Source organism: Mustela putorius, unplaced genomic scaffold, assembly GCF_011764305.1.
Source record: "Mustela putorius furo isolate JIRA1106 unplaced genomic scaffold, ASM1176430v1.1 tig00003909_pilon_pilon_pilon, whole genome shotgun sequence".
NCBI lineage: Eukaryota > Metazoa > Chordata > Mammalia > Carnivora > Mustelidae > Mustela > Mustela putorius.
This window is the reverse complement of record NW_025422057.1, coordinates 34,450,738-34,471,065: the sequence shown is the minus strand read 5'-3', so window position 1 is coordinate 34,471,065 and position 20,328 is coordinate 34,450,738. Positions and strand designations below refer to the sequence as shown.

General features: G+C 39.7%; 2 protein-coding genes across 8 annotated transcripts in view; one reads left to right on the top strand and one right to left on the bottom strand.

The window, feature by feature from the left end:
- Window positions 1-13,398, bottom strand: part of CPEB3 (cytoplasmic polyadenylation element binding protein 3) — a 195,118-nt gene extending 181,720 nt beyond the window's left edge. For 3 of the 7 annotated variants that reach the window (XM_004749661.3, XM_004749662.3, XM_013054736.2), the window contains exons 1-2: window positions 13,221-13,398; window positions 3,152-3,260 (exon numbers count right to left, since the gene is read on the bottom strand). In XM_004749661.3, the coding sequence (XP_004749718.1) occupies window positions 3,152-3,155 (4 nt within the window). In that variant the 5' untranslated portion in view covers window positions 3,156-3,260; window positions 13,221-13,398. Of the gene's footprint in view, window positions 1-3,147; window positions 3,261-13,220 lie in introns of all 7 variants that reach the window. The other 4 variants (XM_045068734.1, XM_045068732.1, XM_004749663.3 and 1 more) reach the window with 3 other exon arrangements.
- A 57-nt stretch (window positions 13,399-13,455) lies between these two features.
- MARCHF5 (membrane associated ring-CH-type finger 5) overlaps window positions 13,456-20,328 on the top strand; it is a 53,179-nt gene continuing 46,306 nt past the window's right edge. Inside the window, exon 1 of the mRNA XM_004749664.3 lies at window positions 13,456-13,823. Coding sequence (XP_004749721.1) covers window positions 13,789-13,823 — 35 coding nt within the window. The 5' untranslated portion in view covers window positions 13,456-13,788. The remainder of the gene's footprint in view (window positions 13,824-20,328) is intronic.

Genomic DNA, 20,328 nt, shown 5'->3' with positions numbered 1-20,328 from the left:
GCCCAGGGAACTAAAGAAGAAAGCTGGTAGCCACATTCTGGAGCTTGTAAGTAAGGAAACTGGTAAGCAAGCAAGGGCATTCATTATAAAGCCATTAGAAGTAGGATTTTATTTTGCTTTTTAAAAAATCTTTTCATTTGGAGATAAGTTCAGAATTGGAAAATTATAATAAAAAAGAATCTCCCTGTACTTTTCAACCACATTCTCCAAATGTTAACAACTTAAATGACCACAGTAGGGTCATCAAAATCAATTGATTCAATACTTACTACCTAATTTACAGACCTTATTTTACCAACTGCTCCACTAATATCCCTTTTAAGATTCCAATCCAGAATCATGCATTGCTTTCATTGTCATGTCTCCTTAGTTTCCTTTAATATGGGATAGTCCTCAGTGTTTATCTTTCACGGCCTTGACTCTTTTGAATAGCACTGGCCAGTTATTAGGTAAAATGGACCTCAATTATCGTTTGTCTAATGTTTCCTCATGATCAAATTCAGGTTATATATTTTTGGCAATAATACCACAAAAGTGATGTTGTGTCCTTCTCGGTGCATCATTTCAGAGTGAACATGATAGTGTCTGTCAGATTTCCTCACTGTAAAACTATTCACTTTTTACGTAACTATCTTTGGGAAATTTGGGTTTTTTTTTTTTTTAAGATTTACTTCTTCAAGAGAGAGTCAGGGGAGGGACAGAGGAAGAGAATCTTCAAGCAGACTCCCCACTGAGCTAAGAGTCTGTTGCAGGGCTTGATCTCATGATCCATGAGATCATGACCTGTGAGATCACAACCCATGAGATCACAACATGAGCTGAAATCAAGAGTCGGACATTTAACCATCCAAGCATCCCATCTTTGGGAAGATATTTTCTATTGAATATTCTGTTTCTCAACATACATTATCTAATAATTTTCACATCCATTAATGATTCTTGCCCGCATCAATTATTTCTGTGGTATTTGCAAATGGTGATCTGCTCTTTTCATCAACTCATCTACATTAGCTGTAATGCTGCTCTAAGGAAGATTTTTTTCCTTCTCTCCTGATTTATTCATTTATTTTTTTATCAACAATAACTCATGAATTCATATTTTATTCCAGGAGTTGTAATTCATTACTATTATTATTTTGTTACTCAAAATGTCTCCTGTCTCATTGGAATCCCTTCAGGTTGACTGCCAGGTCTTTTCTTTGAGCCATCCCTACTTTCTGGCACTGCAGATGTTCCAGCTCATGTACTTTTCCTGCCCCGATTTGGAATTAGCAAAGAGATAATTTCTCTAGAAAGAGCCTGGTTTGAGATACCACTTGATATATTCACTGGGGTGTCATCATCTTAGGTTCTCTCAACAGAGCTAAAAAGCATATTTATGTATACATCTGTGTTTATATCTATAGAATCATGAGTTTGTATCAATGCCTCCAATTCCAATAAAATATTACAGGGTTCACTATAGCCTTAGAAGTGTCCTTTATTTTTTGGGAGACAGTGCATGCATGTGCACACCCACCCCCTGTAAGTGGGAGGGGTGGGAGACAGGGAAAGAGATGGAAAGAGAATCTTGAGCAGACTCCACACTGAGTACAGAGTCCAACATGAGGTTCCGTCTCATGATCCTGAGATCCTGACCTAAGCTGAAACCAAGAGTAGTACATTTAACCCACTGAGCCACCCAGGCACCCCAGAAGAGGTGTTTTTTTTGTTTGTTTTTTACTTCAATAAATATTTACTGAACACCTGCCATTGGCCAGCCTCTGTGCTAGATATTGAGGATATAGTAGTGAACAAAACCAGTATGGTTTCTTGGTCCCTGTCCCTGCCCTTATGAAGTTTAGATTCTGGAGGTACAGTTTATTAACTATTCCCTTTTTCTCCAAAATGGCTAAATTTAAATTTATGCTTTTTTACTGGCTCTTTCTCAACAGGATTTAAATGGGCCACAGAAGGATTTTAAGCAGATAACATAATCAGTTCTACATTTCTTTTCCTTTTTAGTTCTACATTTCTTAAAAGGTCAGTCTACTGGAGAATCAAAGGAAGAAAAGAGCAGACTGGAAAGCCAATTTTCAAATCAGTTGGGGAGGGGTGAAAGCAAATGTGGGGAGGCCATTTTGAGGCTGTTAAGTAGTTCAAGGAAGAGATGACAGTCAAGTGGACTGAGGTGAAGGCAAGAAGAAAGGAAACAACTGTATTTGAGAAATACTTAGGAGATAAATGGACCATTTTGGTGACTGACTGAAAGTTAGGAGGATGAGCTAAGGAAGAAAAATTACTCAAGAAGACTCCTGGGTTTCTCAGAGTAGATACAAAAAGATTGGTTCACATTTCCATATATTATAAATACAACTACATGTCTCTTGCATGAAATTGTAAGCAACCTGATGACCAGAACAGTGTAACCGTGTATGGTTCATATCTTTGTATCCCCAGTATCTCCTACAGTGTCTGGTACAAAGTTGGAGCTCCAGAAATGTTGAACAAATGACTGAATGGATGACCTTCCTCAGAATTACCAAGTTGAGATTTCAGCTGTAGAGAATCAAATTAGATAAAACATCCTCATAAAGGCTTCAAACCCCCTAAGCAGAGGAAAAGTACATATGCTGAATATCTATTCTCCCAGAAGGGTATATCCTGGTTTATTAGTTTATTATGTATACTTTCTCTTGTATCATTAATTCAACCTACCCAAGACAGAAGCTATAAAATAGAGGTAAGTGTTTGGCTGTAACAGTGAATTTCACTTTGCACCTAATAGACAGCCAATTACTATGCCTGTTAATTGCCTGTCCCTGGCAGGGGGTGGAGGTAAGAAAAGGCCTCTGTTTTCTCAACTCTTAAATGAGGCTATGGGGTTTAGATGAGAAGTTTCCAGCCTGAAGCAGGCATTCCATAAAAGCTGACACTCTTTGTCTTCATGTATCTATATACTCCTTCAAGACACAAGACACAAGACACAAAACCACTTCCCCAATTAGGAAGCCTGCCCAGACCACCAGTATGCAGCAATCTCTTTTTCCTTCTCTGAGCTCCTGGAATACTTATCTAATAAAATTCTTCAAAAATTAATCAAGGCTAGTCCTGTGACTGCTCTTGTAATAAATTGTTTTCTTTTTTACTTGTTATTTAACTACTCACATACTCATACACTGTTCTCCAGTGAAGTCAGATACGTCTTCATACGTGAATGTGAAGTCAGCTATGCCACTTATCTGCTATGACTTCATCTTCCCAGTTTTCAGTGTTCTCATCTGTAAAACGGGAGACATAGATACCTCTCTGGTAAGGTTGTTGTTAGGATTTGAAGTAATGTGTGTAGAGGGTTCAGTGCATGCCGCATATCTGGTATTCAACAAATAGATGCCAAGAAGCACCAGTGAGGGCAGTTGTCAGATCTGTTCCAAATTTCAATCCTGTCCCAGATATAGCACTTCACAGAGTATCTCACACATGGCTGCTGCTTGATATTTAGTTTATTTTTACTCCATCTTTTCCAAAAAAGATTTAAGGCAGCTAGGTGTTCAACAAATATTTGCTAAATGATGACAGGCCATACATTCCAGTCAGATGTTCTTTCTTCCTTTCAGTTCTTTCCATAATAAGCAAAACACCCCAATACTGTGACTTTTTAAACGTTTTTAATCATCCTTCACTTGCACCAAGGATTTCTTCTGTTACTTTTTAATCTAATAAATGAAAAAAATTTTAACTATAAAATACATGCTCATGGTGAAATGAAAACATTATGAGGTAATCAAATGAAAAGTATGCTCTTCTCCCCATATTCAGTCTTAGCATCCGGAGGTAATATTTTTTATTATTTTTTAAAGATTTTATTTATTTATTCGACAGACAGATGTCACAAGTAGGAAGAGAGACAGGCCGAGAGAGAGGAGGGGGGAAGCAGAGGCTCCCTGATCAGCAGAGAGCCCAATGCGGGGCTTGATCCCAGGACCCTGAGATCATGACCTGAGCTGAAGGCAGAGGCTTAACCAACTGAGCCACCCAGGCGCCCCTGGAGGTAATATTTTTTAAAAAACAATTTCCTATATATCCTTCCACAAATCTTTGTACATTTACATCCTGAAGTTAAAATAAAATGAAATAAAATAAAACAAGTAAATGGGATTATATATACATATATATGTGTGTGTGTGTATTTGCATACACACATACTATCAGCTACCTGCCTTTTTCACTTCATATGTACTTAGTGTTTACTGGTTTTGGTTTGGCAACTATCCTACCTTTAGTTATTAATAAAAGATTTGCCATGATTTAGTGTCTTATTAATATAGGTTCCAAAAGGGTCTTTTCATCTTTTTTGCTGTACTCTATCCCCAGTACCTAAATAAAACCTGAAACATAAACATATAGTCAATAAATACTTGCTACGAATGTACTTCCTTCTGAGGAACTGCCTTCATTCATTCAAGGTATACTGCCCACTCTTAGCTAAGTGACAGGAAAGACTGATTAGATGCCTTATCCTTAAATTCTGAACTGTGAGTAGAATAAAAACAATGCTGAATTCCAGTGCTGAACCCATTTAAGCATGAGGAATGTCCCTGCTAACAATATTCTCTGGGGTGGCTGCTACTTCATGGTTCTAGCCTGGTTCTGCCTTACCTCCAATTTTGTGAACTAACCCATATCTTCACAATGAATTGCCCTTTGGTTGTTCAGCATTTCTCAACCTCAGCACTACTGATAAATTTTTTTAAGGCTTTCTTTTTTTTAAGTAAGCTCTACACCCCATGTGGGGCTCACAACCCTGAGATTAAGAGTCCTACACTCCACCAACCGAGCCAGTCAGGTGCCCCAGCACTAATGACATTTTGAGCTACATAATTCTTTGTTCTGAGGGGCTGTTCTGTGCATTGCAGAATTTTTAGCAGCACTGCTGGATTCTACCCACCAGTAGCTTTCCCTGCGTAACAATCAAAAATGTCTCCAGACATTAACAAATGTCCCCTAAAGGGATTGAATTAGCTAGTTGATTTCTATGGAACAACAACAACAAAAATCCTAACTGATGGCTACTATATTTTTGGCAACTTTTCCTTACGGCTTGTATAGAAATATCTCATTCGTTTAAATAGCTCGGTTATATCATATTATATAGGTGTGTCATACATTATTAAAATAGTCTACCAGTAATGGATTTCAAGGTCTTCTCTGGTGTTATAATTTTTTTAAAGATTTTATTTTTAAGGAATCTGTACACCCAACATGAGCTTGCATTCACAACCCCAAGATCAAGATTCACTTGTTCCAACAACTGAACCAGCCAGGTGCCTTACCTGGTATTATTTTATTTTATATTTTTAAAGATTTTATTTATTTATTTGTCAGAGAGAGAGAGAGAGAGAGAGCGAGAGCGAGCACAGGCAGACAGAGTGGAAGGCAGAGGCAGAGGGAGAAGCAGGCTCCCTGCTGAGCAAGGAGCCCGTTGTGGGACTCGATCCCAGGACGCTGGGATCATGACCTGAGCCGAAGGCAGCTGCTTAACCAACTGAGCCACCCAGGCGTCCCTTACCTGGTATTATTTTAAATAGCAGCTTTATAGAAATATAATTCAAAACACCATATAATTCATCCATTGAAAGTCTACAATTCAATGGCTCTTAGTACACTCAGAGTTGCAATCCTCACTGTAATCAATTTTAGAACAATTTCATCTCCTCAAAAAGAAACTTCTGCACACCTTAATTGTCACCACAACCAAAGCCTTGTCTGCCACAGCCCTAAGCAACCATTAATCTATTTTCTATCTCTGCACACTTACTTATTCTTAATATTTCATGAAATGGAATCCTAGAACATGTGCTCTTTGGAATTATTTCACTTAAGTGTAATGCTTTCAAGGTTCATCCATGTTGTAGCACGTATCAGTACTTCATTCTTTTTGGTTGTTGAACAATATTCCATTGCATGGACATACCAAATTTCATCTCTCCATTCATTATTTGATGCACATTGGGTTGCTCCACTTTTTGTCTATTATGAATAATGCTTTTATGACTATTCATCTACAGTTTTTATGTAGATATGTTTTCACTTCTCTTGGGTATAACTTGGAGGTAGAACTGCTAGGTCATTTGGAAACTTTATGTTTTACCTTCTGAGGAGCTACCTATTTTCCAAAGTGGCCACTCCATTTTACCTTCCCAAAAGCAGTGTACTTAAGTTCCAATTTCTTCACATTCTTCCTAACATTTGTCCTTTTTTGATTTGCATCTCCCTGATGGTTAATGTTGGTGAGTATCTCTTCATGTACTTACTGGCCATTTGTGTATCATTGGAGAAATGTCTATTCAGATCCTTTGTCCATTTTTTAATTGGGTTAATTGCCTTCCTACTGCAGAGTTGTAATAAATCTTCATATATTCTAGATACAAATCCCCTTTCAGACACATGATTTCCAAAATTTCTTTCCCACTCTGTGGGATGTCCTTTCACTTTCTCAACAGTATCCTTTACAGCACAAAAATTTAAATTTTTTGGCAATCTTTCAGGTAAAAGTAGTGTGCCATGAGCAGCCAGTTGTTTACACATAAATCATGTGCATGTGCTTCTCTGAGACAACTGTCATATTTGGATGCAAATGTGAACACGTTTCCCATTTCACCACACTGAATATTAAAAATGTGTGTATGTAAGGGTCAAGATTTGATGAAGTATTTTTTTACTGCTTACTCAAGAACAATCTTTTTTTTTTTTTTTTTTTGAGAGAGAGAGAAAGAGCACAGCACGCTGAAGAGGTGGAGAGGGGCAGAGAAAGAATCTTAAGCAGGCTCGATACCCAGCGTGGAGCCCAACATGAGGCTTGATCTCACAACCCTGAGATCATGACCTGAGCCAAAAATCAAGAGTTGGATGCTTAACAACTGAGCCACCCAGGCACCCAAATCAAGAACATTCTTAAGTGAACCTCTGTTTTGCTTTTACTGCATATGCATGGTGCTGAAAAGTATATAGCATTAGTATAGTTTAGTGCCAATGTCTTTAATAGTGCAAAGGTACTAGAAGTTTCATCCATCATTGCTTGTGCCATCAATGTAAATGCCAATGTAGTAAAAAGGGCAAATAATGTTTTGGTTTTGTGAAAATAATCTTGACCTGACATACTCCTGGAAATGTTCTCCAGGAGTCCTAGGGGTCTGGTAGACCACATTCTGAGAACTGCTACTCTATGATATTCATGTTTATTTGAAAAGGAAAAAAAAATCCTTGTATGTACATTTTCTAATAAACTGATGCTCCAGGAACAAGATACAAGAGGGAATATGTGACATGTTGTCTTCTGATTTTTGCCTACCTTTGACATACCATTGCATATCCAGAGAAAGGAATTTAAGCAAGGATAATGAAACATAATGGGTCTTCTACCATATTTATGAGGAGGAGGAGAAGGCAAGTTACTGGATAATGATAATATATAAAACTGTCAATATATTTTTTAAGATTTTACTTATTTATTTGATCTGTCAAATAAAAGATAAATAAAAGAGACACAGCGAGAGAGGCAACACAAGCAGGGGTGTGAGAGAGGGAGAAGCAGGCTTCCCACCAAGCAGGGAGCCCCATACAGGGCTCCAGGACATGACCTGAGCCGAAGGCAGCCCCTTAACAACTGAGCTATCCAGCAACCCACCACCTTTTTTTCTTTTTAAGTATGAAAAATTACTTACCCTCTGTAAATATCTACTGCATTAGAGTGGATATAAACTGTTAGGTCTATTCTCTAAGTAGCAAATAAAGACAGACAGGTCTTAGACTGTCCTCTATAAGGCCAGTGAAGCCTCTGTCCAGAATTAAGCAAAGTCAATTCAAAGTAATCCTACAGATCCTAAGCCAGTAAAATGTACTCTGGAGACCAAACTCTCCCCATAAAAGTTCTTTAGAGATGAGGATCCTATCTACTTAAGAACTACTTAGCCTATCTAAGGATCTTCAAGCATTAATAGCTGTGTCTAAGCAAACTTGAAAACAGTTACAGATCATGGCCAAGTTACTGAGATCTAACTTATCTTTATTTCTAATCCATCCTGCATACCACTTCAGAGTTAATCCCTCTAAATCACTCTCACCTTTATTCAAGAACTTTGAGTAATAATTAGAAGCTAACACTAATGGAGCTCTAAACCATATGTCCAGGACTATACTGAACAATTTAAATGAATTTTCTAATTTAATCCTCCCAGTAATCCAATGAAGTAAACTCTATAGTTCTTTCCCTGAAGATGAGGAAACTTGGCTTAAATGGATTTAATAACCTGCCCAAAGTTGCTGAGCTTCTGAGTGGTAATACTAAGACTCAAACCCAAGCTCTTGACTACTGCGGTATTTCCGCAGAGATACAACTGGTCTAATAATCACTTAGGGAACTTGTTTAAAACAAAAACAAAAACAAAAACAAAAACAAACAGCTAATTGGGCATAATGACAAGGCACACACATCAGAATTTCCAGGGTGAGTCTCTGACTCACACCAGGTTTAGGAACCACAAGTAACTTCCCATTTCCTAGAGAATGGAATGTATTTCCTATGTCTAATCTACTTCTCACAGCAGGATTCTAGGATAAGGGCAAAATTCCTTAAATTGGCCTACAAAGTTCTTCATTGTCTGTCACTTGATTGACCTTTTTTGGTCCAGTCTTGCCGCAAGTTCCCTTTTTGTTTCAGTCTCCCCTATTCATCACAGGGCTTTCCTTCATGGGATATTTGCACATGCTATTCTTCGGTCTAGAATGCTCATTCCTGCTCCCCTTGTCTAGTTAACTCTTGAGCTTCTTCAGGCTTCAGCATAATAGACACTTCCTGAGAGAAACTTTCCTGACTTCCTTCTCTAGGTCGAATCCCTAGTTATAATGTCTCATAACACTATGGACTACATTTACAAATTTTAAAAAATTTATGTGATAATCTCTCATTATAAACTATGAAAAGGTAGGTAATATACTTGTTTTTGCTCATTATTGTATTCCCAGTGCCTAGCTTAGTGCCTATTGCATAAATACTGCCTGTTCAATAAATATTTATTGAAGGAATAGATTCAAGGCCTTTTAAACTATTCCTTATTTAACCAATCAAATGTATTTTTCACTTACTCAACAAAGACCTATAGTTCTAGTAACAGATTAACTCTTCTCTGTACATCTTTTCAACCTCATCCTGACCCAAGATCTTTCTCCACCTCCTCACCTATATACACTTACAATTTACCTATTCACTTACAATTCCTCCTACCTCCTAAATTTCCTTTCTTTCACAAAGTTCTCTTTAATATATCAGCCCCTAACAAATGCCTCTAAACTTCTAAATCACTTTGTATTTCCATGCCATTCATTTGGTACTTCATATGCTGTATTAAGTAATATTTCATATGTAATTACCTTGTTTTATTTTTTTGATGATTTATTTATCTTTTAGAGTGCATGAGCCCAGAAGCAGGGGGAGGGGCGGTGGAAGAGGAAAGGGGAAAATCCTCAGGCAGACTCCCTACTGAGTATAAAACCTGATGTGGGGCTTGATCCCACAAATCTGAGATTATGACAATCAAGAGCTGGACACCTAACCAACTGAACCACCCAGGTGCCCCTGTTATTTATTTTTGTTTTTTTTAATATAACCACTGTTAGGGAGTTTGTATGTTCTTAAACAGTAGTTTAATTTTTGATACTGGAGTACCCAGGCATGTCCTAAGTCCACTGTAAACATTTGTAGAATGAATTAATGAAGAACTTTCTGCAACCTGGAATGTGTCAGCCTGCAGTTATCAATAAGTTTAGGAAACGACAATTCTCTTTGTAGGGCACCTGTTTATTTTATACTATGTAATACTTCTAGGGGTCGTTTTGGCAGACAGTTCAAAACAAGCATGATGGAAGAATATTAAAGTAAGATACTATTTTAAATTTCCTGACATATTAGAGTGGTTCTGTACTCAGGGATTTCTAAATCCATTAAAAAATTATTAATATATTTCACAAATCTCCAGAATTCCATAACTCTCTTGGCTGAATGAATATCATTCACAACAAACCTTTAACCCTACGTAAAATGCAGCACATTTCAAATTATTTCCCCCTTTGGTGAGATTAAGATCTAAGTAATTAAGACTTTGTTCCTTTGAAGATCAGAAAGTAAATTATAATCCCAATTATCTGATTTATTATAATTCCAATTATCTTATTTATTTTAGAGAGAGTACATGTGCAGGGGAGAGGGGCAGAGGTAAAGGGGAGAGAGTCACAAGCCAAGCCGACTCCATGCTGAGCTCCAAGCCTGATACAGGAGTTAATCTCAAAACCCTGAGATCACCACCTGAGTCTAAACCAAGAGTTGGATGCTCAGTCAGCTGGGCCAAACAGTGCCCTATGTCTTATTTTTATTATTTTTTTTAAAAGATTTTATTTATTTATTTGACAAAAAAAAGAGAGCACAAGCAGGAGGAACAGCAGAGGGAGAGGGAGAAGCAGGCTCCCAATGAGCAGTGAGACCGATGCAGGTGCTTGATTCACGGACCCTGGGATCATGACCTGAGGTGAAGGCAGTAGCTTAATGGAATGAGCCACTGAAGTGCCCCCTGTTTTATTTTTAAATGCAAGAGCTGAGGACAACAAAGTCGAAAGATAATATTAAAATTCGGCTATATGTGTCACCCATTTTAAATGCAAGGAATTAATTTATTTCATGAGTTTTATCAGCCATGATTTTTTTTTAAAGATTTTATTTATTTATTTGACAAACAGAGATCACAAGTAGGCAGAGAGGCAGGCAGAGAGAGAGAGAGAGGAGGAAGCAGGCTCTCCGCGGAGCAGACAGCCCGATGCAGGACTCAATCCCAGGACCCTGGGATCATGACCTGAGCCGAAGGCAGAGGCTTTAACCCACTGAGCCACCCAAGTGCCCCTATCAGTCATGATTTTTGTCCATACTAGTTAAAATATTTAAAACTTAAAGTTTGATAATAAAGAATTATGACTTATCTATTTATCCATTTCTCTTTGGATGTCCTTATGAACATTTTATATGGAGCTAATTAATTGCTCTTTTACCAGCTTTATTGAGATATAATTTACATACCATAAAATTCACCCATACTAAGTGTACAATTCAATTTTTTTAGTATATTTAAAGAGCGGTGCCACCACTAGAATCTAATTTGGTTTTACACTATTTTTTTTAATTGCGATATAATGGACAACATTGTATAAGTATTACCACTCTAATTCTGGAACATTTTCTTCACCCCTAAAAGAAACCTTGTACTCATTAGCAATCTCTCCTCTTTTCTCTCTTACCCCTCCACCCCTAGGCAATCACTAATCTACTTTGTTCCTATGAATTTTTAATATTTAATATTTAATAATATTTAATATAATAATATTTAATATAAATGGAATCATACAACAAATATGTGGTTTTTGTGACTGGCTTCTCTCAGCATATTTTCAAGACTTACCAATGTTGTTGCATGTATCAGAACTTCATTCCCTGTTATCTAATAATAGTCTATTGTACAGATGTACCACATCTGATTTATCCTTTCATTAGTTGATGGATATTTAGGTTGTTTCCACTTTTGGGGCTATTAGGGATAATGCTGTTATGAACATTTGTATACATGTTTTGTCTAGACATATTTTATTTCTCTTGGGTAAAAAACAAGGAGTGGAATTGCGAGATCAGGTGCTAATCACTGTTACGATGAATAACATATATATTTTTTCTATTTCAAAATATTTTTGACAAAGCCAGGAAACAGACTTTTCATGAAAATCTAATATAAATTCTTTTTTTTTTTTTAAATAAGGTTATCTACACAGCTTCTCTATCAACAAAACTGCATATTACTTTCCAATTTGGGGTTCAAACAGGAATTATAAAATGAGGTGAGAACCTTTAGTATAAGTCATAAAACTAGATGAAGTTTGCACTAGCCTATTTAATCAATATGCTGGGATCAAATTATATTTTTTGAGCAGGATGTATATATTCATCTCCTTAATGGACAACTACTTTAGAGAAAAATACACAGTAAGGGAAGGCTTACCCAGTAGGAGGAGCAATAAATAAGAATTTAAAATATCAAACACCCTGAGTAAACTAAATTCTTATTTCCCTCCACTAGCGGGGGCCTGTTCTACGTTTCCTGAGAAAAAAGGTGAATCGTTACTTATAATTAGTCATGTAAATTCCCAAAGGCTTTCATAAAAGCATCTTGCAGAAATTGGAGCCCAAATAAACTTCTGTTCACATGTTTTCTTTCTTTTTTTTTTTTCTGGCAATGTACACTCTAGTTCAAATATATTCAGGAAGCAAACTTTAAACAGAGAATTAGGAGCTGATTGTAAAATTCCACTTTTAAAAAAGAGCAAAAAGACACATTTTAATTTTAATTTTAAAGAAAAATCAAACACCTTGCAGCAGAAATGAGGCATAATCAAGGGAAAACTACCAGACGTCCTACCAATTACAGCACTGGAGAACGCCACAGGTCGTCCAAAAGACGCATTCGTTTTAGCCAACAGCTCTTTCCTCCCGCCAAAGCTGTCCCTAGACCGTCAAAGAATAACCCAAAGAGTGATCGATGATTTTTCCCTTTTGATTCCCCTCCACCAGCCCCCCCACCACACACATCCACCTGCTTGGAGGTGTCAAAGCGACTGGAAATGGTTAACAGGGACCAGCAGCAGAGAGAGAAACAAACACCCCTGACAACCCACAGCTGAGTAAGCAAGAGCTGTTTATTCACGAACATGTTCCATTTGGAGCCTGTCGGCGAGCCCTTGAAAGACCAGGCACATTTTAGAAAGCTCCTACAGAGGGAGAGAATAATCTTTTCTCCCCCGCCACTCCCCCAAAACACACACTGAGAAGCTCCGGTGGGAACCATCTGGTCTAAGGGAGCCTCCCCCACCCTCCCCGACCCTGTAGGAATAACCTCCCGCACCAGTGCATCCGACCCCTTGCGCGGGTTGTGTAACTCCCCAAAATGAGCTCAGACGCGGCAGAGGCTGGCCCCAGCCCGAGGGCTTCTGAAGGCGCTTCTGCCACCTCCACCCCCGCCACGGCCCGCCCCGACGCCGCAACCGGGGCTGGGGACCCTGAAGAGAAATGGCCCTTCAGCTCCCTTCCCTCACCTGGCTCGGTCCCACCTGAGGGCAAAAACTGAGAAAAGAAACAAGCAGGAGGGGCTGACCTTGTTGCTACTGACAGTGGAGCGGCACATCCTGCAGCTTCCTGGAAAGCGGCCCGAAGGACATATTTCCCCCTGGAGGAAGGAAACGGGAGGGCGCCGGCCGGGCGGCGGCGGGCGCGGCGGCGGTGGTCAGGGCGGGCTGTGCAGCCTCTAGCGGGGACGGTCCGAGGACTACATCTCCCAGGCTGCTCTGGGCCGCCTTGCGTCGTGACCCCGGCGCGCACGGAGGCGGTGACTCTTACCTCACAGAGGTAGCTCCTCCGCCGGCAGCAACTCGGCGCCCGCGGTCCATGGACCGGAACCCCGGGCCGACGGGCAGGAACCCGGGCCGCTTTCGCCGCCTCCCCTCCCCAGACTCCTCCTCCTCGCTCTCCACCGCCTCCTCCGGACGCCCGCAGGACGCGCACCGCCGCCTCCGGGCTCGCGGAGCCACCCCAGGAGGCTGGGCGGCGGGTTCGCGGCTGTCGGAGGACTGAGGCCTACTCCGCCGCCTCTCAGTGCTATTGTCCCTGGGCCGGGCCCTGACCAGGTCCACTGGGGAGGGCCGAGTGCGCCGGCTCCGCGGAAGATGCCGGACCAAGCCCTACAGCAGATGCTGGACAGGTACGGTCAGCTCTGGGAAAGAACGCGAGCCGCGGGTCCTCGCTCTTACGCTGGCCCTTCCCGAGCCCGGCCTCGAGCCTCTCCATAAGCGGAGCCCGGCGTGCCGGGAGGAGTTCCACGCCTGGGGGGCGGTGTGAGGGGCGGAAAGTTTGGAGTTGGTGCTGGGGGAGGATAGAGAGGGTGCACGGGTGCTTCGACTTAAAGCGAAACTTAGGGAGTGGCGACTAGTTTTGTTGGAACGCTCTTTTGAAGTGAGAGGGGCTTGGGTTAGTCCACAGAGTTAGTTTCTTTTTCGGTTTCCTACACTCCTCCCCTCCCCCAAAACTATGTTGTAACGTGTTTGTCAGCGATGTCACTGGCAAGAACAACCGGACTATCTTTTAGGGGAGTGATCCCCTGCAGTTTTAAGACTCCAAAAACCAAGGGTAAGCATTCTTTTGGGAAGCCCGAGATTCTGATTTCATTCCTCCTTACCCCCTCCCGTCCTATCCCCACCCCCAAACTGTAAGGTCAAACCTATTCACAAGGGAGCTTTAACGGTCAGACCAGAGTAGAGGTTATGGAAAACAGCCACATGAGTCCCACGCTGAACAGTTACCATATTTTATGATTCATTGAGTTCACTGAAAAAGTTTTGCCTTATACTGAGGCTACTGGCCCATTTCTGGGGGGGCTCCTGTCTGTGAAACTCTTGTTGTGAAGTCGGTTGCACCGCCCTCTGCTGTTCAGATTCTAGTTCATGGGTTCTACCGTGAGTTTTGGAGACCGAGTCTGCATTTCTCCCTAGCCAGGTCTTAAATTCCTGGCGTAGCCAGTGTGATGTTTGTGGTTACTGAAATTGTCGGCCAACCACTTGCCACCTTGTTAAGCAGGTGGTATATTTCTTTATGTTGAGTAAAGATCCAACTGTAAGAAGTTAAATGAAAAGCTTCCCTTAACTGAGATTATACCCAGATAAAAGCTGTTTGGGTCAGCCACACCCAGAACACAAATCACCCAAGAGTACATCTCCTCCCAGAGTGACAGACGTTTCCTCTGGAGCTTAGAATTTTGAGACACCCATGTTGGTAAAAATCATGTTACTTACTTTATTCAGTTGGGATGACCCAGTCATTAATCCAGCCGCTGTTTGAGGTCAGCATTCAGGTCAGGTTGTATTGACTACCCCCTTTTTAATGTAAGTAACTCATAAACTCCTAAAAGATAGAAACTTCCTAATTATTTATCTTAAATCCTAGAACAGAGCCTGGTACTGAATAGATCATCAGTAAGTATTTGATGAACAAATGTATAACTTTTTTGGACATTTTCCCCAGTTGTCTAGGGGTCTGATAAGTTAGGAGGTTTTTCCTTCATTATAATTTAGCATATTGGCAAGTTACAAAGGACTATGAATGCCTAAAGGAGACCTCCTCATTCCACTGCCATTTCCAATCAAATGAGACCCTATTCTGTTGCAGGATATATTGTAATTAGATTTTTTTTTCTTCCTTTGAGTGTCTGCTGCTTTCAGTTTTACATAGATGACTTTTGGAAGGGTTTTTGTGTCTAAAAGATGACCTGGCTTTCCTATGTTCTTTGGAGATTTCCATAAAAATAAAAAGCCAAGGATTTCTGAGGCACTTAACAACTTCTCAATAGAACTTGGAAATTCTGTGTTTACTAAACTGATGGCTATAATATTGAGTAACCCTCATCTTTTGTACCTTTTTGACATATCTCGACATAGATTCTTAAGATAACATTCAAAGACTTTTTTTTATTTTTATTTTTTGATAATTGCATTTTTTTATTTTTTTGAGAATTAGGGTTTTTTTTTTTTTAATAAGCATATAATGTATTTTTATCCTCAGTGGTACAGGTCTGTGAATCGCCAGGTTTACACACTTCACAGCACTCACCATAGCACATACCCTCCCAAATGTCCATAACCCCACCCTTTTCTTTTTTAAAGAGAGAGAGCACAGAGGGAGAAGCAGACTCCCCGCTGAGCAGGGAGTGCAATGCGGGGCTCCATCCCGGGACCCTGAGTTCATGATCTGAGCCGAAGGCAGACGTTTAATGGACTGAGCCACCCAGGCACCCCTCAAAGACTTTTATTATCTTAGTAGTTTGCAACCTGCCTTCACATTAGAATCACCTGGAGAGCATTTTAAAAATATGCATGGATGAAACCTGGGTGGCTCAGTTGGTTAAGCATTCGACTCTTGATTTTGGCTCAGATCATAATCTCAGGGTCTTAAGATCAACTACTCCCCGCCCCCGCCCCTCAGGCTCCACACACTACTGGGAATCAGTTTGGGATTTTCTCTCCCTCACTTGCCCCTCCCCTCCCCCATACACACACACTTTCTCAAATAAGTTTTTAAAGATTTTTAATTTACTTGAGAGAGTAAGAGAGCGCATGAGCAGAGGGAGAGGGAGTAGCAGATTCCCCTGCTGAAACAGGGAGCCCAACCCAGGGAATCATGACCTTAGCCCCAAGGCAGACACTGTGTTGGCCCGCCTAAATAAGTACATCTTTAAAAAAATACATGGATGGATGTCTGGCTCTGCCCAAGACCAGTAAGACCACAAATTTCTAGAAGGATGAGGCCTGAAATAAGGGATTATTTCATGATAAGAGTACAGATTCATGAGAAAAGTTTGGGCTTTAGAGACCATAATTGTGAAATTTTCATTTTACCTCTAGTAAGCAGCAAAATGTGATTTTGGACTTAAATTCTGAGGCTATCCATTCTCATTTATAAAATGAGAATATCCAGGGTCCCTGGGTGGCTCAGTCAGTTCAGCATCTGCCTTCAGTTCTGGTTGTGATCTTGGGGTCCTGGGATGGAGCCCCCTGTCAGGCTCTCTGCTCAGCAGGGAGTCTGCTTTTCCCTCTCCCATTCCCTCTGTGCTCTCTCTCCCTCTCTCTCAGACAAATAAATCTTTTTTAAGAAAATGAGAATATCCTACCTTGCAGGCTTATATCAAATGAGAGCACATGTAAGCACTTTATTTTTTTATTTTTGTTTTTAAGATTTTTTTTTTTTTTACAGAGATCACAAGTAGGCAGAGAGGCAGTCAGAGAGAAAGAGAGGGAAGCAGGCTCACTGCTGAGCAGGGAGCTGATCTGGGGCTCCATCACAGGACCCTGAGACCATGACCTGAGCTGAAGGCAGAGGCTTAACCCACTGAGCCACCCAGGTGCCCCAATGTAAGCACTTTATAAACAAAATGCTATTCATGTGTTAGGCATATAGAAAATACTTAAGATTCTCCTGTAATCAACCGGTGTGGCAATACTCCCCCTGTACCGCCAAAACCTTCATATTTACTCATCTTAATGTGGGTTGGCCCTGCATACAAATTGAACACAAAGATACTTGATTGATTCATTGGAGGAATATGGATAAGCCCAACAGATTAAAATGTGTCAGCCTACTAGGGTTCATAGTTCTTGCAATGAATTTGGCTTCTCCCTAATTAGTTTTTAGGTGGCAGTTTTTGAGAGATAGAATTTAGCTCAGAAACCTGCCCATATGTTTATTTCTCTGATGAAGGTTTTATCCTTGAGAAGATTAAGGAAATATGTGTAACACATATATTTTTCTGTTGCTTCTAGGTTTAAAGTTGGATATTTGGTAGTGAATAAGTATTTGTATTTATTGAATTTGTATGGTAAATATTGACTGCCTCCATATATCCAGTACCATTCTAGGTCCTTGGTATCTATAGTGAGCATAACCAAAAATGCTCATATGGAGCTTAAATTGTGTTTAATTATAAAATGGATTGTGTGCATAGTCTATACTACTTATTCTTTCAGAATATTCTTATTCTTAATGGCAGCATATTAATAGCTGAAGTCGAATTGCCTTGTCCTTTGTGGATAAATTGGTTTAGCAATTGTTCTTTTATCTTGATGAATTTTATTGCAGTATTTGTAGGTGGAAAGTATATATATATAATGTTTTGATTGCCTTTCATTCTTAAACTTATTCAAACCTTTTTAATTGCTGTGGGTAAACAGTTTCTGAGAGTAGTGGGAAAGGGGGTTGATTTTCTATTTTCATGAGTGATTTGAGATCACAAATCATTGCCCTTGAAATTATAAGCATTTATAAACTCAGATGCTTTATATCATTATTCCGTCACCATCTATTTTCTTGATTTCGCTTATGTTGGATTATGTAGGATTAAATGTATGGAGAATACAGAGAATATTGTAACAAACTGCAGGAATGGGCTTTATGTTTGAAACCTGGTCCTGCTGAGTTTTGCTTCTGGAAACTTGACTTATGTATGTAAGTCTTACAGTAAACACTCGGGAATTTCTTGAGGTTGTTTTGCATCACTTGCTTGTACCTGGGAGTAGGCAAGGCACTTAGCCAGTGCCAGAACAGTCATATGGGAGGGAAAACGGAGAGAAGAATCTCTTCCTGCTCATCTCCTGCAGTGGCAAAGTGAGTTAGAATCCTCACTCTGTGTTACCAACCACAGATGCACTTCCCTTTGGAGGATGTAGACTATTCTGATTGGAACATATACCATATTATCTTCAGATTTATACAATCATTTCTTAGTTTCCATTAAAGCAGTTTCTCATTTTGTTAGTTGGCATCTTTTCCTCGGTGACATCAGTATCCCATTTTGACAACTACAGACCAATACCTAGAATTAAAAACCATAGCAATTAATTATATTTATAGCAATTTAATTATATTTATATTTATGTTAAAAGTGGAAACATTATAGAAAAAGTCCCCTTTGAGCATACTCATTAGTTCCATATCTTCTCTCCATCCCTATGGCACCATCGTAAATGGGTTTAACTTCTTCCCGTCTCCTTTGTTTAATGCTTTTATATATAGCGTATATGTAAAATAGTTTTGTTTTTTTCTAAAATTTAAATATATCAGCTACAATTTGCTTTTTAAAATACTGAGTTCTGTGATACTCAAGAGAACATATATATATACTGTGATACTCAAGGGATATATAATATTCATTGGATTGACATATTTTTTCATCTATTCCCCTGGTAATGATATTTAGGTCCTTATTTTCTCTTTATCAGCTCTCCTTATAATTTGACTTTGATTCCATTTTATTGTTCTTAGCTCTACTAAAAGTATACTAAAGGTCACTAATAATTTATTTTTCCTTTAAGATTTTATTTTAGAGTGAGAGCTGGGGGGGTGGGGGGCAGAGGGAGAGGGAGACTATTAAGCAGGCTCCTCCCTGAGCATGGAGCCCAGTGTGGGGCTTGATCTCACGTCCCTGAGATCATGACTTGAGTGGAAATCAAGAGTTGGAAGCTTAATTAACTGAGCCACCCAGGTGCCCTGTAAAGGTCACCAGTAATTTCTTAACCAGTAAAGCTAATGCCTTTTTTGCTTGGTCCTCATATCCGTGACATATTTCATGAAGATGAAGCTGATGATTGCCACCCCCTATGTTCTTGAAAATATATTACACCATACTATTTCTCGATCTTTGGCTTTTCTCCCTCTCATATATTACCTTACCTTTACTCCCTTCAATCATGTAAGTATGGGTTAAGGCTCAGCACTTAACATAGAAAGTGGTTTCTATTTCACTTTATTTTTTTTATTTTTTATTTTTTTAAGATTTTTATTTGTCAGAGAGAGAGAGAGAGCGAGCAAGCACAGGCAGACAGAGTGGCAGGCAGAGGGAGAAGCAGGCTCCCTGCCGAGCAAGGAGCCCCATGTGGGACTCGATCCCAGGACGCTAGGATCATGACCTGAGCGTAAGGCAGCTGCTTAAGCAACTGAGCCACCCATGTGTCCCTCTGTTTCACTTTCACCTCTATTTGAATAACTCCCAGATGTGTGTCTTTATTCCTGACCACATTCCCATTTTTCACTGTCTCTTTCCTAGCTGGCTAATAGACATTTCCATTTTGTATATACATGGTATTATTAACACCCTAACATATCTAAAACTAAACTGATATTTCCCTGGTTTTTACTTTTCTTTTGGATTTTGATTAGACCATCCTTGAAGTCCACCAACCATGAAATTTTTTTTTTCCCTCCAAATTCACTCATCGAATATTACAGATTCTTTTTTTCTCTGGTTGTACTTTTTCTCTTCCAGTTTGACTTATAGTACCAGAATTGGCCAAGGCATGATTTTAATCATCCCGTTATTCACTATTATGTTTATAATCATCCCATTTCCATTACCAGTCTGTACATCACCTATAGGATAAAATATAAACTTTCAAGACTTTAATTAAGGGATTTATATCTATTAACGTAATTCATCCTCAACCTACCTTAATCATACTCCTCTGCATTCCACTACATTGCCCTCTGGATATATCCTGTGCTTTCTTTTTTTTTTTTTTTTTTTTTTTAAGATTTTATTTATTTATTTGACAGAGAGAGATCACAGTAGACAGAGAGGCAGGCAGAGAGAGAGAGAGAGGGAAGCAGGCTCCCTGCTGAGCAGAGAGCCCGATGCGGGACTCGATCCCAAGACCCTGAGATCATGA